Source organism: Podarcis vaucheri (genome assembly GCF_965113315.1).
Source record: "Podarcis vaucheri genome assembly, chromosome: 5".
NCBI lineage: Eukaryota > Metazoa > Chordata > Lepidosauria > Squamata > Lacertidae > Podarcis > Podarcis vaucheri.
Genome location: NC_138763.1, coordinates 6562679 through 6583347, shown reverse-complemented (window position 1 = coordinate 6583347; position 20669 = coordinate 6562679). Strand labels below are relative to the sequence as shown.

The 20669-nt window shown below is 41.1% G+C and overlaps 2 protein-coding genes across 5 annotated transcripts in view; both read right to left on the bottom strand.

The window, feature by feature from the left end:
• Positions 1 to 8035, bottom strand: part of LOC309533163 (cytochrome P450 2J2-like) — a 48527-nt gene extending 40492 nt beyond the window's left edge. The window contains exon 1 of the mRNA XM_082224367.1: positions 7546 to 8035. The gene's annotated coding sequence lies outside the window, so the exon portion shown is untranslated. The remainder of the gene's footprint in view (positions 1 to 7545) is intronic.
• LOC309533161 (cytochrome P450 2J2-like) overlaps positions 1 to 20669 on the bottom strand; it is an 81338-nt gene that overhangs the window by 4209 nt on the left and 56460 nt on the right. Inside the window, exons 3-8 of one of the 4 annotated variants that reach the window (XM_082224364.1) lie at positions 11204 to 11365; positions 8064 to 8226; positions 6090 to 6239; positions 5218 to 5378; positions 4244 to 4420; positions 1879 to 2020 (exon numbers count right to left, since the gene is read on the bottom strand). In XM_082224364.1, the coding sequence (XP_082080490.1) occupies positions 1879 to 2020; positions 4244 to 4420; positions 5218 to 5378; positions 6090 to 6239; positions 8064 to 8226; positions 11204 to 11365 (955 nt within the window). Of the gene's footprint in view, positions 1 to 1878; positions 2021 to 4243; positions 4421 to 5217; positions 5379 to 6089; positions 6240 to 7413; positions 7539 to 8063; positions 8227 to 11203; positions 11469 to 20669 lie in introns of those variants that run through there. The other 3 variants (XM_082224361.1, XM_082224363.1, XM_082224362.1) reach the window with 3 other exon arrangements.

Sequence of the window (20669 nt, the reverse complement as noted above, 5' to 3'; positions counted from 1 at the left end):
TTGTTGCAGGGTTGTAGAAGGGGCATGGCTTGGGGGTTGTCATGAAGGGAGCCTGGACTTTTGGACTGACCACTACACCCCTGGCAAAAGCAATTAACCTCTTTATGCATCTTTCTCTTCCTTCCTTCCTTTGACCATGCTGCTTGCCAAGCTTCAAATTGCCTTCCCTACTCCTTTTTCTACTCCTTTCCTCTCTCTCCTCATTCAAATCCCTCCTCACGGAATAAAATGGTATAAAATTGGAAAGCAGTAATGTATGTGTGTAAACGTGGGGCAGAAACAAAGGAGCAAGGAGCAGGTCTGAGGAAAGGAGAGGAGACCTGTCACCAATGCCCCATGCTCTTCCCTTGAAATCCTTGTACAGTGGTAGCTCAGGTTACATACGCTTCAGGTTACAGACTCCGCTAACCCAGAAATATTACCTCGGGTTAAGAACTTTGCTTCAGGATGAGAACAGAAATTGTGCAGTGGTGGTGCAGTGGTAGCAGGAGGCCCCATTAGCTAAAGTGGTGCTTCAGGTTAAGAACGGACCTCCGGAACGAATTAAGTACATAACCAGAGGTATCACTTTACACAGCATGAACATTGGTTTCAAGGAGGCCTTGCTTGCATGTATGTATTTATTTAAAATGTATTTCTAAAATGCTTAATAATTTAAACATCTTTTAGCAGTGTACGTTATGCGAAATACAGAAACAGAACAAAACCACACATATGATTCACATATGGCAGAGGGAAGAGCATTCCACAACCCAGGAACAAGAATAGAAATGCTCATTTTAGGGACACCACTCGATTGCATTCTGTAATAAGTGTAAGTGACCTTACAGAATCTCATTCTGTTAACCTAGTCCCAAGTTGTTCACGGCTTAATAGCTGAAGAATAAGACCTTGAACATGGCCTGGTAGCTCATCAGCTACCTCAGCAGAGGTGTATGTTATTCATTCAACAACCTGGCCAAAGCATTCTGCACCAGCTGCATATTCCAGACCAGTCCCAGGGGAAGCACTTTAACTGTGCAACAAAAAGTCCTTATGCTGATGGAACAAGTGCATTAAATATTGCAATTATAAACTGCTGAATCAAAAATAAAATCTCTAAGATGTATGCATCAAACATGACATAATAATTAATAATATAGAGATTAATTCAACAGGATTCAGAGACAAGATTATGTAACTGAATCATGTGCCCATATAGGTTGCTGAAATGAAACGTTTTAACCAGCATTTAAAACCATATAACAAAGTTGCTTGCTTAATGTTTGCCTACGGACAGTGTGAAAAGGGCCTATCGACCAGAGCCAGGGTCTTTTCGGCCCTGGCCCCAGTCTGGTGGAATGCACTGTCACAAGAGACCAGGGCCCTGCGGCACTTGACATCTTTCCGCAAGGCCTGCAAGACAGAGCTGTTCCACAGGGCCTTTGGTCAGGGCACAGTCTGACCTGACCCCCTTCTTTTACAAGACTTTGCATATAAGTGCCCTCTCTATCTCTTCTCACCGGCTTATACAAATAGCTGGGCCTGGTGAGTACTTAAGGTTCCCAACCCTATAGTTATAATTTGTGGGTAGCCATCTGAGTTTATTTTAATTTTAATCCGATTTTAAGATTTATTTCAGTTGATTGCTGAATTTATGTTTTAATGTATTATATATTTTGATGTTAGCCGCCCTGAGCCCGGTTCTGGCCGGGGAGGGCGGGATATAAATAAAATATTATTATTATTATTATTATTATTATTATTATTATTATTATTATTATTACTACTACTACTACTATTATTATTTCCTTAGATGCGTATGAAACCTGTAAAGAATTACAGTTCACCCTAGTGATCAAGAGAAACCCTCGCTCCCATTGCACCGGTCTCTCTCACCTTGGATATCTGGGTGACTTGCCATGAGAAGAAGTGCCCATTTCAGAGAACAGCTGGTTGTGTCCGACCCAGCTACAAAGAGCTCAGAAATACACTGAATCAAGTTTTCTTCATCATAGGTGGACTCTGGGATGTTTTTGCTCTGATATAGAAAGCGGGGAAGGTGACATATCATTTACATGCACTACAATCTATCCTTCAGCACTTACTTTATCTTCTTTACTCCACTTATTACCATACCACCCACACATGCTTGTTGTGGGGCAGGGCATCCCATTACACTGCCTGCTGCAAAATGGGACAATGCCACCACTACTGCCTTCAATACCTGGGCTGCATGGCAGTGCCCACAAAGTGGCAATGAAAACAGGAGGCCCAGCTGAGATCTTGTGAGGTTTCAGGGAAATCTCTCTGGAATCTGCCACCACTGCTATCATCGCTTCTCCATCAGTGGTGGGCTAGGTGGGGTATTCACAGGACTAGAGATGACATGTGTACACGACAGTAGCTGCCAGTGCTGCATTTGAGGATCTGTGTGGTAATAATCCAACACTGGCATGTTGCAAAGGAGCCAATGGAATCTCTCTGGCAGCAGATATTCAAAATGTGCATTAGTTCCCACTAAACATACTTAACCATTCTTTCATCACCATAATAAGGATTGTTGAAAGAAGGAAAGAATATGTATGAATATAGATGAGGCAGAGGTTTGAAGTTATGTTTAGGAATATTTTGTTTAGGATTTGTTTGGTGCTGTTGATGAAAATGAGGAGTGATTTTTTTATTATTATTATTCCTGCCTTGCATTGTAATGTGCATTAAGACACCTGCCACAATCTACTTGGTGAGTTGGCCATTCATACTATTCAGGCATCACAGGCAACATTTGAGTGGTGAAGATATGCTTATGAGCTACAGCAGTGATTCTCAAAACTTTGTCCAACTGCTGCCCCCTTGATTCCATCAACTCATTCCCAGTGTCCTCTACCCTAATAAAAATAAGTTACAGTTCACATAACTCACTAAGGAAGATAACAACCCAATAAAATAAAAATGAACAATTAATTGCACATTTATTCAAAATCCAGTTAAAACTATTCAGTTTAATTAATTAAGCAAAACTGATTAACTTGATCAAGTGATACTAGCTTTTCAAAGTCTGGTAGTCATTTACACCTCCAGCCCTCCCTCCCAGGAGGCAGTGCCACCCACTTTAGGAACCACTGAGCCATAGAATCTTACAGTTAACATTGTCTATAAAGAAATGGCTTGTGCTCACTATTTTTTCTCTCTGGTTTTCAGATTTTAACATTTCAGTTTGTGCTCTGAAACACAGGTTGGGGCCACAGGGCAGAATGGGGAAATTGTATACTGTCCTATAGCATGAGTAAGAACTATGTACTGATTAGTCATAGGATGGGCTATAATCAAGGGGGGGGGGTTAAAGACCACTTTAGCCATTCAGTAGAATTATATTTCTTATATAGAGGTTATGTATCAATGAATGGTTTAATTTGGAGGTCTGGTTGTCAAGGAAGACAGATGATATGTGAAGTGTGATTTTGAGCGTTCAGAGTCTGGGGGTGCCCAAGATAAATGAAGTGAAGAAGATAACAAAGCAGGGAGGGCACTTTTTGCCCCTTGACCTTTGACCTATCTTGATGTATGCATTCTATGAGATAATGATGCATTATGATGTATGATTATATGTGAAAACCCTGTAAAAGCCTTGTTAAAATGTGCCTTCGGGGAAGTTCTCCTAACTTGTGGTTCGCTGGATAAATGGTTTGGAGGAACTATCGCGATTGCAATACTTTGTTGCCAATAAACTGGGTCGCTATCAGACACTTGCATATCAATCTTGGTTGTGTTTTTATTTATGGTTTTGTTCCCCCAACTGGGAAAGAACCAGTGGTTTAGAAGTAAATGCTTACCACAGTACAAATATATCCTTTTCTGAGAAATAGTGAGTTAAAAATGAAATTATGGAACCAGTAAAGTTTTTTTTTTATTGTCTCAGTCTGTGTTTGAATGTGAGATTAATACTAATCCAAAATAATTTAGTTACAGGCAATGCTCCACAGGCAAGACTCTAAACAAATATAAGCCTTTCATTCACACTTAGATTTGGGGGTATTAAACTATCAGCATTTTCATGGATGTATGCCCACATTTCACAGATGTACAACCACTTCAGCAACTGAGATTACTTTGGGGAAAATTGTGGGGGAGAACCTCAATGTGATTTTCAGCTGAGATTTGGGGAAAAATATTGGTGTCCTTGGAAGAGATTAGCATTCACTTATAACAAGGAATATAATGACTCCTGGGATGAGCAGTATTCAGTTGCAAAACAGATACTTACTTTCTCCATCTGAAGTAGATAGAAATCTATGAAATCCTGTGGCTCATGCAGAGACATATTCTCCTTATGCTTCTCTATCTCCTCCTTTGCAAATGAACGCACCATCTCCAGGCAGGACAAGGCCTTCTTGTGGGGCCCTGGGAGACGTTTCATGAGCCACGGGAACATTTCATAAAGCTAAAGGAATGATAGAGAAAAATTGGTCATATGGTTCGTGCTTTGGATTAGCACTTTAGAAAACTGATTTACCATAGATTATTCTTCAGGGGTAGTTTATTAGTTTGAGTCTTGTTTCCTGCTTGGCAGGGGGTTGGACTCGATGGCCCTTGTGGTCTCTTCCAACTCTATGATTCTATGATTCATTGAGAAGAAGGAAGGTGTCTGCAACTTCTCCTGAATCCCACAATGACTGGATACTGGGAATTATCCCTGGCTGAAAATGTGAAATAAAACTAGGGCTCAAAAGATTTTTCCAGCTGACAGGCTTCATTCCAAAACTGGGCACAATTCTAGGACTCCTAATGGAACAAGAGACTGACCTTTTTCACAGGAGATGGGTGTGGGTGGAAAATAGAGATGGGGGGAATTTGTTTATGTATTGAATTCCCCAGTCCCCCAGTTAAGTAATACCCATGACTCCCCTTTAAAAAAAAATCAAACCTTTAAGAAGGGAGCTTTTCCTTTTCCCTCATTTTCTCCTTAAAGATCAATTAGTGCCCAGAATTGGACACAGTATTCCAGGTGTTGTCTAACCAAGGCAAAATAGAGTGGTACTGTTACTTCCCTTGATCTGGACACTATATTTCTGTTGATCTTGAGCAATTGATTAGGCTCTTAGACAGTAAGTGGACCTTACATCAGATTAAATTAAATTCTGATTTTACTTCTTCAGCACTCTAACCTCTATCGTAATGGATTGCAGAATTCTGATTAGGGGACTTAAGACCCCAGTAGGAATGAAAATGTCTACTCACAACATGTAAGATGCTACCGAGAAATTTTAGTAAAATTTCAATGGCTTTCATCAACTTCTGGAACCTTTCATCTTCAAGAGCAAACCGGTGCCCAAAAGCCACAGCACATATCACGTTGGAGACTGAATTAGTGATGGGCATGGAGGGGTCAAGTGGTTGTCCTGCAAAAGCAAGTTATACTAATGTGAATTCAGCCACTCTTGTTCATACCAAGAGTGGTATTTTATGGTGGTCAACAGAAACAGCAATTTGTTTCCACATTAGGGATCAAGCACAGAGGGTCAGTGGGTCTCACTGTTAACCAGAAGGCTGGTGGTTCATGTCCACCCAGGGACAGCTGGTTGCTAGAGGCTGGACCAAGATCCCTTCCAACTCTGCAATTCTATAATTTCAAAATATATCATATTCCTTGGAATATGATATATTTTGAAATTATAGAATGTACAGAGGCCATACACAGAGATTTCTTCATACTACAACATATGCTAGGCTCGAACTACTAGGTCTGGGTGATATCAACTCTTCAACATTGTGATGTATCACCAGCCAAACATTGTGATATAGTGATACATCACAATGGTGAAAAGCAGAGGAGGAAGAAGCTGCATTGGCCCCAACCCCCATGAGGTGTTGGGGTGAAACCGCCTCAGCATCCTCAGTGGGAGTGGAGGTGGTTTTACCCTGGTACCTCATGAGGCTGGGCCCGATGCTACCTGTTCCCCCCTCTGCACATGGGGGGGGGGCGGGGGCTGAGAATTGGTGGTAGTTTCACTAGCAATATACCACCAGGTGAAGGTGTCATCGTGCTCTGGCCCTCAAACCAGTCCTGGGCGATGTATTGATACGTAGCGCCATCACCTATCATCACATACCCTTTGAACGTGCAAAAACCTCCACGAGCTGATGGGCCTCCTCTGCTATTTGGTGCTCCATGCCTTTCTTCCCCAGCCCCAGCTTCCGCATAGAAACTACACCAAACCGTCTCTGTTGCCTCCAGGTGTGACCATTCGATAATACAATACCTATGGAAAAGCAATGAGAAATTATTTCTTTCCAAAATTAATGTTAAACATTAAGTTACCAGCCAAGAAGAAACTTTGTTTACTGACATTCATTATTGATTTACACAAAGGTTTTGGCTATCCCAATTTGTGTGATAATATAACAGAATTTAGGTGGTCCCAGAAATTCCTGCACTATACAATATTGGCAAAATGTGAGATTTATGTACAGCTCTATGAACTTTGACTTTTGTAGGGAAAACTGGTACCTGATACAGTAGTAATTTCTGCAACAAGGACTGAACTTGCAAGTATCTAGTAGTAGTAGTAGTAGTAGTAGTAGTAGTAGTAAAGGTAAAGGGACCCCTGACACCATTAGGTCCAGTCGTGGACTCTGGTGTTGCGGTGCTCATCTCACTTTACTGGCCAAGGGAGTCAGCGTACAGCTTCCGGCCATGTGGCCAGCATGACTAAGCCGGTTATGGTGAAACCAGAGCAGTGCATGGAAACGCCATTTACCTTCCCACCAGAGTGGTACCTATTTATCTACTTGCAATGGCATGTTTTCAAACTGCTAGGTTGGCAAGAGCTGGGATCAAGTAACAGGAGCTCACCCCATCGCGGGGATTTGAACTGCCGACCTTCTTATCAGCAAGCCCTAGGCTCTGTGGTTTAGACCACAGCACCACCCATGTGCCACCAGTAGTAGTAGTAGTAGTAGTAGTTATTATCATTGTCATCAACATCTGCATACCACCCATCTCACTAGGTTTCCGCAGCAGAATATAAAAACATTATAAAACATCAACCATTAGAAACTTCCCAATACAGGGCTGCTTTCAGAGGTCTTAAAAAAGTTTTGTAGTTCTTTATCATGAGATCAGATGTAAACTTGCTGTCTAGGGCAACTATGCCGCAACAAACGAGAGACAGAATTAAGTTTATGCATTTGTAGTTTTCAGCAGTAGACTCATTGAAACTAATGAGCCTAAGTTAGTAATATCTGCCAATTTCATTGGGTCTTTTTTATCACCTTAAGGCTCATTGTTCTCTATAATCCTCCCACACGTGCTCGAAAACTTGTACCTGGTGCAATGCAGTAAATACAGTAATATTATAACTACAAAAACCCCAAACAAATACATAGAATTCAGAGCCAGAGGGTTAAAAGACAATAAAAGACTATGAAACTGACCTGGCTAGAGGATAAAAACTGCAGTGCAAAATAGAATTGCCAGTGAGCAGCCTTCTCATTCTGATGAAGGGACTGAGAGTGAATTGGATGCCAAGCTGGCACCAACACTGCTGTTGGGATTTGTGTACTCACCAGCTGCGTGATAGCAGCATATTGTTTACATCATGTGATGATTCTGATGGGCCGCTCACCAACAACTGCCTCCGTCTTTAAAGGCAGAGAGACACCAGGTGTGAGCAAACTTTGCAAGCCCAACATGCTCAAATAAGCACCCACTTGCTTCCAGCCCTGAGCTCTGCTCACCTACTGCACTAAGAGCTCTGCCTACCGCATTCTTCAAAAGAAAGATGTGGGAGATGTATTGCTACTTGGATCAACACCTTAGCTGGTACTATATTTATCCATGTTCCTATACCTCTTATGTACTTGCTACATCTTGTAACCTGTGTCTTGGCAATGTACCAATCTGATGTAGGCATTAAAGCCTTTGGTAGAAAGAGCTAGGAATCCAAGTTCTTTTTCCAGCACTGAGAGCTAGGACAGTCAATGAATTACAATTGCAACAAGCAACAAACTGCTACCTGCAAATGAATCTCTAATCACCGTGCAGAGCAATTGTTACTATGGAATTCTTGTTCTTCACTACTTACCCTTTCCTTTTGCTATATCCATAAAGAAAGGAGTCTCTGGTCGCTCATCTAATTCTTCAGAGTGGTCAATGAGTGCTTCTTTCACTGCTTGGAATCCAGACAGCACTACGAAGGGTAGATGTCCTAACCATATGGTGTAAATATTTCCATATTGCTTTGCCAGCTAACATTTGGGTAAAATAGAGGAGAGGAATGTTATGTTCAAAGAAAGCAGATGGCTATTTCAGCTTAATGTGTGGCTTCAGCCTTCCTCACTTCTGCAGCTTCTTGCTATGTGCAGTTCTTTGCCAGCACCTGCTTTTCCTTCCTTCCTTATTCCTTCCTTCCAGCCCATTTGTTTTATTCCCCGTTGCCTGTGTTTTCCCTGCCTGGGGGGGAAAGGCTTATAAATGTATTCAATAAACAAATACATCAAGCAAATGTGGACTAACAAAGAGTGTGGAAGAGCCCTTGAAAAAGGCCTGTTCTGTTTGTCTCCTGTTTTCTGTTGTCTTCTCAATCTGCAAGTTCCCCTCTGGCATTCCTGGAAAAAAAGGGATTGTGAGCTCCATCTTCACTGCCAAGAGAACTTGATGCCCATTACAGTGGTACCTCGCAAGACGAATGCCTCGCAAGACAAAAAACGTGCAAGACGAAAGAGTTTTCCATTTTTTGAGTCGTTCCGCAAGATGAATTTCCCTATGGGCTTGCTTCACAAGATGGAACGTCTTGCAAGTTCTTGCGAGTTTGTTTCCTTTTTCTTAAAGCCGCTAAGCCGCTAAGCCGTTAATAGCCGCTAAGCCACTAATAGCCGCTAAGCCCCTAATAGCCGTGCTTCGCAAGACGAAAAAACTGCAAGACGAAGAGATTCGTGGAACGGATTAATTTCGTCTTGCGAGGCACCACTGTAATCAGTTGCAATGGGGAAAGTACACATCATTTTAGGACATGCAGCTGCAACAGAAAATAGAAGAGAAGGAGGACAAGCTCCAGGGCTGCTTAATCAGCTGAGCTTCTTGTTTTGCAAAATGTGTTTTAGAGATATGCCTTCTTCAACCAGCAGCTGTATGCAACACCCATAATAATATTAAAACCAGGGTTTGTCACAGCCAGAATTCAGCAGAACACAGTTCCAGCACTTCTCAGGTGGGTTCTGGAAGCTCTTAGGTGGGTGCCACTGCCCTTCTAAGGGAACAAGCGCAGCTTTCATAATGAATTCTGGCACCTCTTTTTCTAGAAAAATAGCACTGGTTAAAAATAATGTAAAACTAAAAATACAAGATTATGATAAATACTGCAAAGCACAAAACCACAGAATTGGGGCATGGGTCATTATGTGGAATCAGGAAAATACACATGCCAAAAGGTTGCAGTTTCTATATGGCATGTGTCGACTCGTAGGTGGTAGCAGAATCACCTTGTGGACTCACTGTCTCAGTGCCATTAGTTTCACAGCTGCAGTTGGTGCTGCCCTCTTCGTGGGAGCAGTACTTGGAGATTAGTATTTACTGCAGAGATCCATTAAGATGAAAGGGCTATATTAGTCTTTGAACTGCATTTTTATGGTTCCTTTTTTTCTCTCTCTTCACTTTATTGAAATTCATTAATATCATTACAAATTTAACTTTACAAATACACATACACATGCATACAAAGAGAGAAAAAATTAAATTTGAATTACCATAAGATGTTGATTTAAACTTCAAATTCTGCTTAGATTTTCACTAAGCTAAGATCAAATAATATTACATAAAATAAAAATAACATATATCGAAGTAAAATAAAATGATAAAATAATTGTGGACTTCCCATCATTTCCCGGTATAGTTGACATTTACGAATTTGAATGCACTTATAAATATTGCCTTACTTTTAACGTACCTTTGAATACTTTCTTACAACATATCATACCAATTTTTCTTTATTTCTTAATATTTTACTTACACAAGGGTCATTCAAACACTGCCATAGATAGTATGTCACTGTTATTTTATTTTTTCTGTACGTATCTCTTAAACATTTCCCACTTTTGAAAAAATGATTGCTTTGTGTTACTTCTTAACCTATTTGTTAACTGAGCCATTTCCACATAGTCTAATAATTTATTTTGCCATTCCATTAATGTTGCTATCTTTCCCCCTCTTCCAATTAGATGCTATTAATAGACGAGTGGCAGCTGTTGCAGATAGAAAGATTTCTCTTGTATTTTTCGGAATATCTCTGCCCAAGATTCCGAACAGAAAAGCTTCTGGTTTCTTTAGGAATGTTACTTTAAAGATTTTTTTTCATCTCATCATAAATAATATTCCAAAACTTTTTAATTAAAATTTATAAAGAGTTTCTAATTTGAGTGAACAAAATGAAGACTTTTCAAGCCTAAACAACTTGAATAGCATATGCCAGTTTGTATTGGATGAAGCACTGCCCTGGACTCATGTTCCGGACCTATGTGCTCAGTCCATTTTTAATGCATTTTCTTGTGTCTTGTGTGTGTGTGGTTCCTGCTATGGGGCTTCAGATAGGGTGCTCATGCACACCAGAAGTAATGCCTTTAGAAAGTTGGGAAGAATAAAGGTAAAGACTTCTCCATGTTAAATCTCTGGTTGCTTATAAAAAATGCATGTTATGTGCTTCCTCAATGCAATGGTATAGAACAAGTTATCTTTTTGATCACTAATTTCTGAGTGCACATTTTCAGCTTTTATATCGTTTTATGCTTTTAAGTATTAATAATAATACCCTTAAATAATACACAGGGGCAGTGCCTGGAATGGACTAATTCCAAGCAACAAAATCAATGAATAAATTAAAAAATAATATCTGAATTGTTTATCTTATTTTGTATTTTTTTAAAATTTCTTAGTTGCTTTTTCTTGCTCTTGTTACATCTGAGAACAGTTTATAAAAATTTTAGGTGATCTGAACATGAATTAAATTTCTTTGGCAATGGAGCCTTGGGTGATTTTTAATTAAATTCGGTTCTATGTTTAATTCACTAATTTATAAATGTAGGGGATTTGTTGCATTCAATTCTGTTTTTAATTGGGGCCGTTGCATTTAACATTTAAACCACTGCTACTGTTTAAGCTTAAATAACTGTTGGGGAAAACAGATTAATCAATTGTTGACATTAGATTCAGTTATAATGAAGGAATAAGTACCTTTATCAAAGTATCATCACGAAGCTTCACCCCAATCCGCCACAAGCCTCCAATGAGAGGAAGCTGGAGAGGTCCAGGAGGATAGTGCCTGTTTGACCAGAGTTGTTTCAGGTAGTGCAGAATCAGAAGAACCACCAGCAGAGCAATAAAAAATGCCTGTATCTCCATCTTTCTTTGCCTTCCCTTTATCCTTGTTTCTTTCTAGGATGCCTTCTTAGGTTCAATCCTCTTTCTCTAAGGACTTTTTGCTTTCCTCAGAGACCTCAGCATTTCTCTCTCTTTTTATATGCTCCATCATTATTATTATTAAAAAAAAAAAGCAGTAAGCATTCTGACACCATATCCAATTAGCCTCGGAATGTAATTCCAAAGCTAAACACTATAATAATTATTATGTGTGTCACTCAGATAAGAGGAGGTGTGTTTAATATGAATTGCAACAAGTATCCAGGGAAGTTTACAGTAAGACGGACTTTGGAAATATGTGTACCATAAGTTATTATTTTTATTATTTATTATTTATTCAATTTGCATAGCACCCTTTAACAAAAGATCCCAGGGTGGTGTACAACATTTAGAATACATTTTATGGAGCAAAATAATATTAATCATAAATAATAATAAAGTTCAAGGAATAAAAATGTATATATGCAATGATCTCCCCAGGAAGGTCCTGCTAGGACCTTCATTATACACTTTTTGATGCCAGGAGAAAACATTGGGTGGTTTTTGTTTTTGTTATTATTATTTATTCTCTGTTTTACATGTTGAAAAATATATCAAAACCGTAGGAATGATTGAATGAGTGTCATTTCTCAGGGGTCCTCAAGTGTGTGTGTGTGTGTGTGTGTGTGTGTGTGTGTGTGTACACATATATACACATATGAACATAAAATATCTCTATGAAGGACACCAACTTGTGCTCAAAGGCCTGTTCTCATGTTCTCCTGGCTGACATATCTAGCTATCTCATCAAAACCCTCATGCCTTTGCTGGTTCATAAAGTTCAAATGCAGAGAAGCGATTATTCTGATTTATGACTGTGTTTACTCCTTCCTTCGATTGGGTTTTCTTACCCTTTTGAAACAGCCTTTGATTGTGTTATCACACCTGATCCACCTGGCCTTGAATATTATAGATCAGACTATAATTTGTTCTCTTTTCTTAAGGTAAAGGTAAAGGGAAGCCATGACTGTTGAAAGTGGTATGATACATCTTCAAATGAATAGTACAGATGGTGTCTAGAATTGAACCTGTACTTTATGCAGCTCATGACCCAATTTCTTTCCCCTGGATAAATAAAGAAGCATTTCCTTCCATACAATGGAAACTGAACAGTGTATAGTTGAAGAGTAATGAGTTGGTAGCAAAAGATAGACAAGAAACCAGGGAATATTATAGTGTGATATCTGATGTGTAAGTGGGATATTTTTGAAAAAGATATTGCTAATCAGAAGAAAAAAAACAGCTGCTAACTGGGGAAATTGTTAGTGTGAACAGAAAGAAAAATGGATCAGTGAAGGTCTATGAGAAGCTGTAAGGATTAGGGAAACCATTAGAGTTGATAAATTTTAAACAATTTGGGGTAAAAGAAATTTGAATTCGGTGATAAATGTACCAAATTATTTTCTAGATTAATCTCTACAGAGCAAAGAGAAAAGGTAATGCCAAACATTCCCACTTCTCTGTTTCACTAATAGAAAAATCCTGCTAATTTGGAGTCTGCAGTCATACTTATTGGTTTTCTCTGGAAACACCCCTGAATAATTTTATTCCTTATAAAAATTACTTCTCTTTTTGTTCATGACTTACACCAAGATTCTCAATCTTCTTTATTCTTCTTCCTTTAATGGTCCCAGAATCCTTCCACTTCTGATGTCAAAACCAATTCATAAATTCTGCCAAAGCCAAGAAAGAGCATCTGCACACCATTTGGTTTCTGGCTCCATGAGATTGTACCCCTCTTTCTCAAACTAACTATCCGAAATGAAGGCTTCTATCAGGGAAGACAGTGCTGGTTAATATAAAAGCAATCTTCTTATGTAGCAAACCTATAATATGAATGCAAAGTTGGTGGGAAGCATTGTTAAAGATAAAATAACCCAGAGGATCAAGGAGATGGGGTGACTCCCCTTTTGTGGAACAATTGCAGCACTTGGGACTTTTTAGTTTAGAGAAACTAAGTGGTGACATGATAGAAGTTTATAAGCTTATGCATGATGTGGAGGCCGTGAATAGATAAGAAAGTTTTTCTCCTTCTCTCATAGCAGTAGAACTTGTGGACAGCAAAGGAAGCTGCATGTTGGATGACGTTGGACTAGATGGGCATCACACTCTGCCTATTTTCTCAAAGTGCACAACTGGGCAGTTAGTGGAAGATAGTGGAAGGCCTCACACTCAGCACAACCATTCCCTCCCCTCCCCCCTTTTTTTTAATTAGAATATACAGTACCAAGAATCTTCTCATCTTGGCTCTCTTTTGTGCTGCCATCAGAGAACTCTCTGCCATTCAGATACCCATCTTCAAAAGAAGATATAGGTCCCATTGTGCTTATTCCAATGTTTGTTTGGGGGTATGTGTGGAATGATCCATGTATTCCAATATGCTTAGGTAGCATGTTTTTTCTTAAAATCAATTCTTCAGCCTAGGAATTATTGTCACCGTGGCTTCCATTAATCAAACACTGAGTCATACAATAAGTGGATCTTCTCCATTTCATCACACACACACACACCCCAAAAAACCCAAAAAAGGACCTAACTTAACACTTGCACCCAGGAACCTTGATTGTGGGACAGCTGCTAAGCCATTACAAGTTAACTGACCATGACCATGTTGAAAATAAGACAAGTGAACAATCATCATAAGAGCAGCATCAAATAACATCATATAAAGGGAATGAAACTGACAAAAGCTCACTGAGATAAAACAGTTTTAGGGGTTGCTTAAGGGTGGCAAGAAAATGGTTCAAGCAGTTGTCAAATGTTCAGTTGTCAGATGTTGAATGTCATTTGTCACTGGTACTCATCAGCCTAGATGACCTTAGTGGTGTACACCAGAGAGCAGAACATCTAAGCCTTGGAGGTTATAAGGCCACCTTCAGGCCCAAGTTGGTTTATGTGGGTGTAAGTAGACTTTCCAAGGCCTGTACAGTGGTACTTGGTTCTCAAATGCCTTGGTTCTCAAATGCCAAAAACCCAGAAGTAAGTGTTCCAGTTTCTGAACATTTTTCAGAAGCCGAATGTCTGATACGGCTGTTGGCTATTGTTTCCAGGGCACCTGCACCGATCAGAAGCTGTGCCTTGGTTTTCAAACATATCAGAAGTCAAACGGACTTCTGGAACAGATTAAATTTGGCGCTTTTGTTTTTGCATTTTTATTTTTGAGGCTTTTTCGGTTAATTTATTTTTGTGACTGTGTGGAACCCAGTTCAGCTACTGATTGATTGATTGTGTGACTGCGGAAGTGGATAAAAGCCCCCATCCAAACAATGACTATCATCAGCGCAGGTAAGGGGAAAAAAATAATTTTAATTTTTATCATCTACAATACTGTCTTATTTATTTTATAGTACAGTACACTGATTATTGCTTTTGTTTTATGGGTCAGTGGTTCGTTAGATAGTAAAATTCATGTTAAACTGCTGTTTTAGGGGTTGTTTATAAAAGTCTGGAATGGCTTAATCCGTTTTACGTTACTTTCTATGGGAAAGCGCGCCTTGGTTTTGGAACACTTTGGTTTTGGAACAGACTTCCGGAACGGATTAAGTTTGAGAACCAAGGTCCCACTGTACTCATGAGTGCCTGGCTGACACACCTAGCTATGCCATCAAAACCCTCAATGATCCTTGGCACAGGAATTTGTACCCATTACATATGTGCCGTTTCTTGTTCATCAAGTTCAGGCGAGGAGTTGGAGCAAGTTCATTAAGTTCACTAAGTTCATAATTCTGATTGTGACTATGATTACTGATTCATTCTGGGGTGGAGCTTTCCTTCTGCGTTTGAAAAGTCTTTGCTTATTATTATTATTACACCTCATCTGTTTGGTCTTCCCTATTGTAGATAAGATTCTAATTTGGTATATTTTGTCAGCTACAGACCTTCTGGAATGGCACAGGTCCTCTTAAACCTTGTAAATCTGGTTCTTGGGATGGGTTGTGGACTGAAAGTGCCTCTGACCCCATGTTAGATTACTAGCAGCAGGACAACAAGGGCAATCATGCCCTTTTGCCACCTGTAGGCCTCCAAGTGGTCTTCAATATTATCAGCCATGATACCCTGTGTGTGTGAGTGAATGAACTGAATCCCCTTCTGTCTTATAGGTGGGCTCCATAACTTGGTATTGGAAGACCATTGATCCTGCCATATAGGATTGTTCAAGAATTATCAGAGCTGCCTGCTATGCTAATTCATATCTATCCAAAACCATGGGACATTGTCATCTTTGGGAAGTAATCCCTTTGGTATGCCAACAACACCCAGTTCTTTGGCCCCTTATCATCTCATCCACATGTTGGACAGGAAGGTCTGAAAGTGGCTTGAAAACATGCGTGAGAACATAGGGTTCCAGTTTGTGGAAAGGATTATAAGCCATCACAAGGTAACATAGCATCAACATGCTTAAAATGAAGCAAGTGAACAAATTGTCAAACAAAATCCATAAAATCCTTTGAAAGTGATCCGGAGACTAGAATTAATCCAGAATGCAGCAGCTAGACTGGTGAATGGGAGTGGCTGCCAAAACAACATAACACCGGTTCTGAAAGACCTACATTGGCTCCCAGTACTTTTCCGAGCACAATTTAAAGTGTTGGTGCTCCGAATTCTATCAATTCCTAGAAGAAAAAGTCATAGAATATTTAGGGGGGGGAATTATATTATTAGATTTTAATGGAGTAGTCAATCCAAACATGGACAGGACAATAAAGAAGAAAGAAAAGAGGCAGAACAAACTCCCAACTACATTTTTCCAATTAATAGAACTCCTGAATTTGTTCGACGCTTGGAGGTTTAAGAATCCAACAGAGAAAGAATTTGCACATTTCTCAGAGCCACATAAATCGGCGGGACGAACCGAAGCGATCTGGACAACAAAGGATTTATTAAATAATATTACAAAAGCAGAAATCGATCCAAGTAAAATTTCTGATCACAGCGTGGTCTGGGTTAACTTTAAAGGAAAAGAAGAAAAGGTTAAAAGGTGGCAACTTAATGAGAGTATGCCAAACGATGAAAAAATTGTACAGAAGGCCAAGCAAATCTTAGAAGAATATTTTAAGTTTAATTTAAATCAAGGAGTAGATCTAGAGACGGTTTGGGGCACGGGTAAAGCCGTCATAAGAGGCTTCCTTATACAACAAAACGCATTCCAAAGGAAAATAAAGGAGAAGAAGAAAATGGAGATCTGGAAGGAAATTAGAAAAAAGGAAAGGATCCTTTTCCAAAAACCAGATGATGAACTAATTAAGCAAAGTATAAAAATTTTACAGACGCAATTATCCATGATAATAAATGAAGAGATAGAATGGAAGATAAAATGGTTGAGACATAGAAATTTTGAGTTTGCAAATAAACCTGGTAAACTTCTGGCCTGGAAATTAAAGAAGAAAAAGGAAGATAGAATTATCAATAAATGCCCATCTCTTCCTTCAAAAATTCAAACAAAGTGAGAACTGTTTCCTAGTTCTGCTGGATCTCTCAGCGGCCTTGGACACCATTGATCGTAACATCCTTCTGGACCGTCTAGAGGGGCTGGGAGTTGGAGGCACGGTTATACAGTGGTTCCGCTCCCTTCTCGTGGGCTGTGTCAAGAAAGTGGTGGGGGGTGAGTGTTCAGACCCCTGGGCTCTCTCACGTGGGGTGCCTCAGGGTTCCGTCCTCTCCCCCATGCTTTTTAATATCTATATGAAGCAGCTGGGAGAGATCATCAGGGGGTTGGGGGTTAACTCTCTTTTAAACCAGAACCAGTGAAGGTGGTGAAGGTCCTTGTGTGAGTGCCTGGAGGCGGTTGGAGGATGGATGGCGGCTAACAGATTGAGGTTGAATCATGACAAGACAGAAGTACTGTTTTTGGGGGACGGGGCGGGCGTGTGTGTAGGACTCCCTGGGCCTTAATGGGACAACTGCGCCCCTGAAGGACCAGGTGCGCAGCCTGGGAGTCATTTTGAACTCACAGCTGTCCGTGGAGGCACAGGTTAATTCTGTGTCCAGGGCAGCTGTCTACCAGCTCCACCTGGTACGCAGGCTGAGACCCTACCTGCCTGCGGACTGTCTCGCCAGAGTGGTGCGTGCTCTAGTTATCTCCTGCTTGGTCTACTGCAATGCACTCTATGTGGGGCTACCTTTGAAGGTGACCCTGAAACTGCCATTAATCCAGAATGTGGCAGCTAGACTGGTGACTAGGAGTAGCCACCGGGACCACACAACACCGGTCCTGAGAGATCTGCATTGGCTCCCAGTACGTTTCCAAGCACAATTCAAAGTGTTGGTAAAGGTAAAGGTAAAGGGACCCCTGACCATTAGGTCCAGTCGTGGCCGTCTCTGGGGTTGCGGCGCTCATCTCGCTTTATTGGCCGAGGGAGCCGGCGTTTGTCTGCAGACAGCTTCCGGGTCTTGTGGCCAGCATGACTAAGCCGCTTCTGGCGAACCAGAGCAGCACACAGAAATGCCGTTTACCTTCCCGCTGGAGCGGTACCTATTTATCTACTTGCACTTTGTGCTTTTGAACTGCTAGGTTGGCAGGAGCTGGGACCGAACAATGGGAGCTCACCCCGTCACAGGGATTTGAACTGCCGACCTTCTGATCAGTAAGTCCTAGGCTCTGTGGTTTAACCCACAGCGCCACCTGCGTCCCTCAAAGTGTTGGTGCTGACCTTTAAAACCCTATACTGCCTTGGTCCAGTATACCTGAAGGAGCGTCTCCACCTCCATCATTCGGCTCGGACACTGAGGTCCAGTGCCAAGGGCCTTCTGGCGGTTCCCTTGCTGGGAGAAGTGAGGTTACAGAGAACCAGACAGGGGGCCTTCTCAGTAGTGGCACCTGCCCTGTGGAATGCCCTCCCTTCAGATGTGAAGGAAATAAGCAGCTATCTTATCTTTAAAAGACATCTGAAGGCAGCCCTGTTTAGGGAAATTTTTAATGTGTGACACCTTAGTGTATTTTTTGTCTTTGTGGAAGCCGCCCAGAGTGGCTGGGGAAACTGAGCCAGATGGGTGGGGTATAAATAATAAATTATTATTATTATTATTATTATTATTATTATTATTATTATTAAACCTTTAACAAGGGAGCTTTTCCTCTTTCTTAGTTTTCTCATGAAAGATAAATTACTTACATTTTCTGAATACACCTCTCTAGCAAACACTTCGGAGGTTGGGTCTCTTCCATTGCCTTTCCTTACAAGAACTTTGTTCCCAATAACAAATAATATTAAATAAGACAAATACATATCCTGGGTTTGCATCATGGCAATCTGAGGTGAGAGGGTGGAGAAAAGAGCCGATCCCCATATAAATAAATGCTAGCCAAGAGATCTCAGAGTAATGAGAAGGAGGAGGCAAGGAAGAGGCAGGAGAGAGAGAGAAGGGGGAGGCAATGGCTAATTCATTTCCGCATACCGAGGTTTGAACAGGACATTTGAAGAAGAATGTGGTGAATTTGACAAGGCTCTGGGTGAAATTGATCAGGAGGAGGGAGGCAAAGCATGCCTCTCAACATAGTTCCACTTGAGATTTTCTTTGGCAGCTAAAAAAATTTCTTATTTTAACAGAAGCCGGTGAGGGAGCGATGTGGAGCACAGCAGGATGGGAAGGAGAAGTGTTAAAGTTTGCCTTTTGGTGGCTCGTTGCAGCCAGCAGAAGAAAAGGGGACAGAGAAACAAATTACAGTTAAGAAAGAGAAAGGAAAGAGGGGAAATCATCTGATGTCTTGCCTCCCCACGGCTCCAACATCATGAGGGAGCCTATCATAGTAGCATCTGGTCACGTCCAGGGCCACAGGCTGTCTGGCTCCACCCACAATATGCCATAGTGTAATTCCCTTCCTGAGAAAATTATTTTGCTCACTTCTGCTCATTTATGTGGGCTATAGATGACTTGTTCTGAAGGCTATTGTTCCATTTCTAGCCTGTCTTTCCTCCAAAGAGTCCCAACTTGTGGACCTAGTCTCATTACTCTCTCTTTTATATTCATGGTAAGAAATTGATTAGGCTGTAAAATGGCCCTTATCTCAAATTAGATTTAAACCTCATCTCACTTCTCCAACAGTCTATCATAATGGAATTCAGAATGCTGAGTGGGAAATATAAGGCCCGTGAGTGACTTTTCTGAATCAGCAGGAATTAAAATGACTACTCACCGCATGAACGAAGCTTCCTATAAATTTTAGGGAGAAATTCATGGCTTCTATCAGCTTCTGGAACCTTTCATCTTCAAGAGCAAACCGGTGCCCAAAAACCATATCACATATCACATTGGAGACTGAATTAGTGATGGGCATGGAGGGGTCAAGTGGTTGTCCTGCAAAATAAAGTTCTACTAATGTGAGTTCAGCTGCTCCTGCTCATACTGAGAGTGCGATTTCATGGTGGCCAAGAGAAACTGCTGGGATCTCCATTAAAGGTAAAGGTAAAGGGACCCCTGACCATTAGGTCCAGTCGTGGCCGACTCTGGGGTAGCGGCGCTCATCTCGCTTTATTGGCCGAGGGAGCCAGCATACAGCTTCCGGGTCATGGGGCCAGTATGACTAAGCCACTTCTGGCGAACCAGAGCAGCGCACGGAAACACCGTTTACCTTCCCCCCGGAGCGGCACCTATTTATCTATTTGCACTTTGATGTGCTTTTGAACTGCTAGGTTGACAGGAGCTGGGACCGAGCAACAGGAGCTCACCCCGTAGGGGCCACTGGGGGCGCATTGGAAGATGGCCAACAATACCATCTCTCCGACCCACACGGGGTAATTAAGAGGCTGTTATGGGAGTAGGCCGCCTCCCTTGTTGCCCCAAGGAAATGGGAAACACTGTCCTTGCCTGCTGTGCCCATAAATCACTCCCTAATTCGAAAGAAGGGGGTGAGGGCCCTAGGCAGAATGCCCCCGTGTGGACCTCGGCTCTCCTGGACGCTGTCTCTGATCGCGCACTAGTTGCAGCAATTTGGAATAATTAATTACAAAAGAAGCAAATGCACATATTTCAAGTGAAGAAGGGGAGTGAAGTCTGCTAATTTAAGTGACCTCTGCGAAAGAAGACGACGGGCTGGAGAAACAGGAATATTTTACGATGAAGATACACCAAAGGCGGGGTATGTTGACAATGGGGCTGAATGGGGGGGGCCTTTTTTACTTTCCTTCTATGTGATTTACAAGAACCCTTCCTCATTAGAACCGTCGGTTGAACTGACCCAAGCAGGATGATTAAGGTCTGTGTAGAGATAAACTTTAACCAAAAGTATGCTTTATGGAAGGGA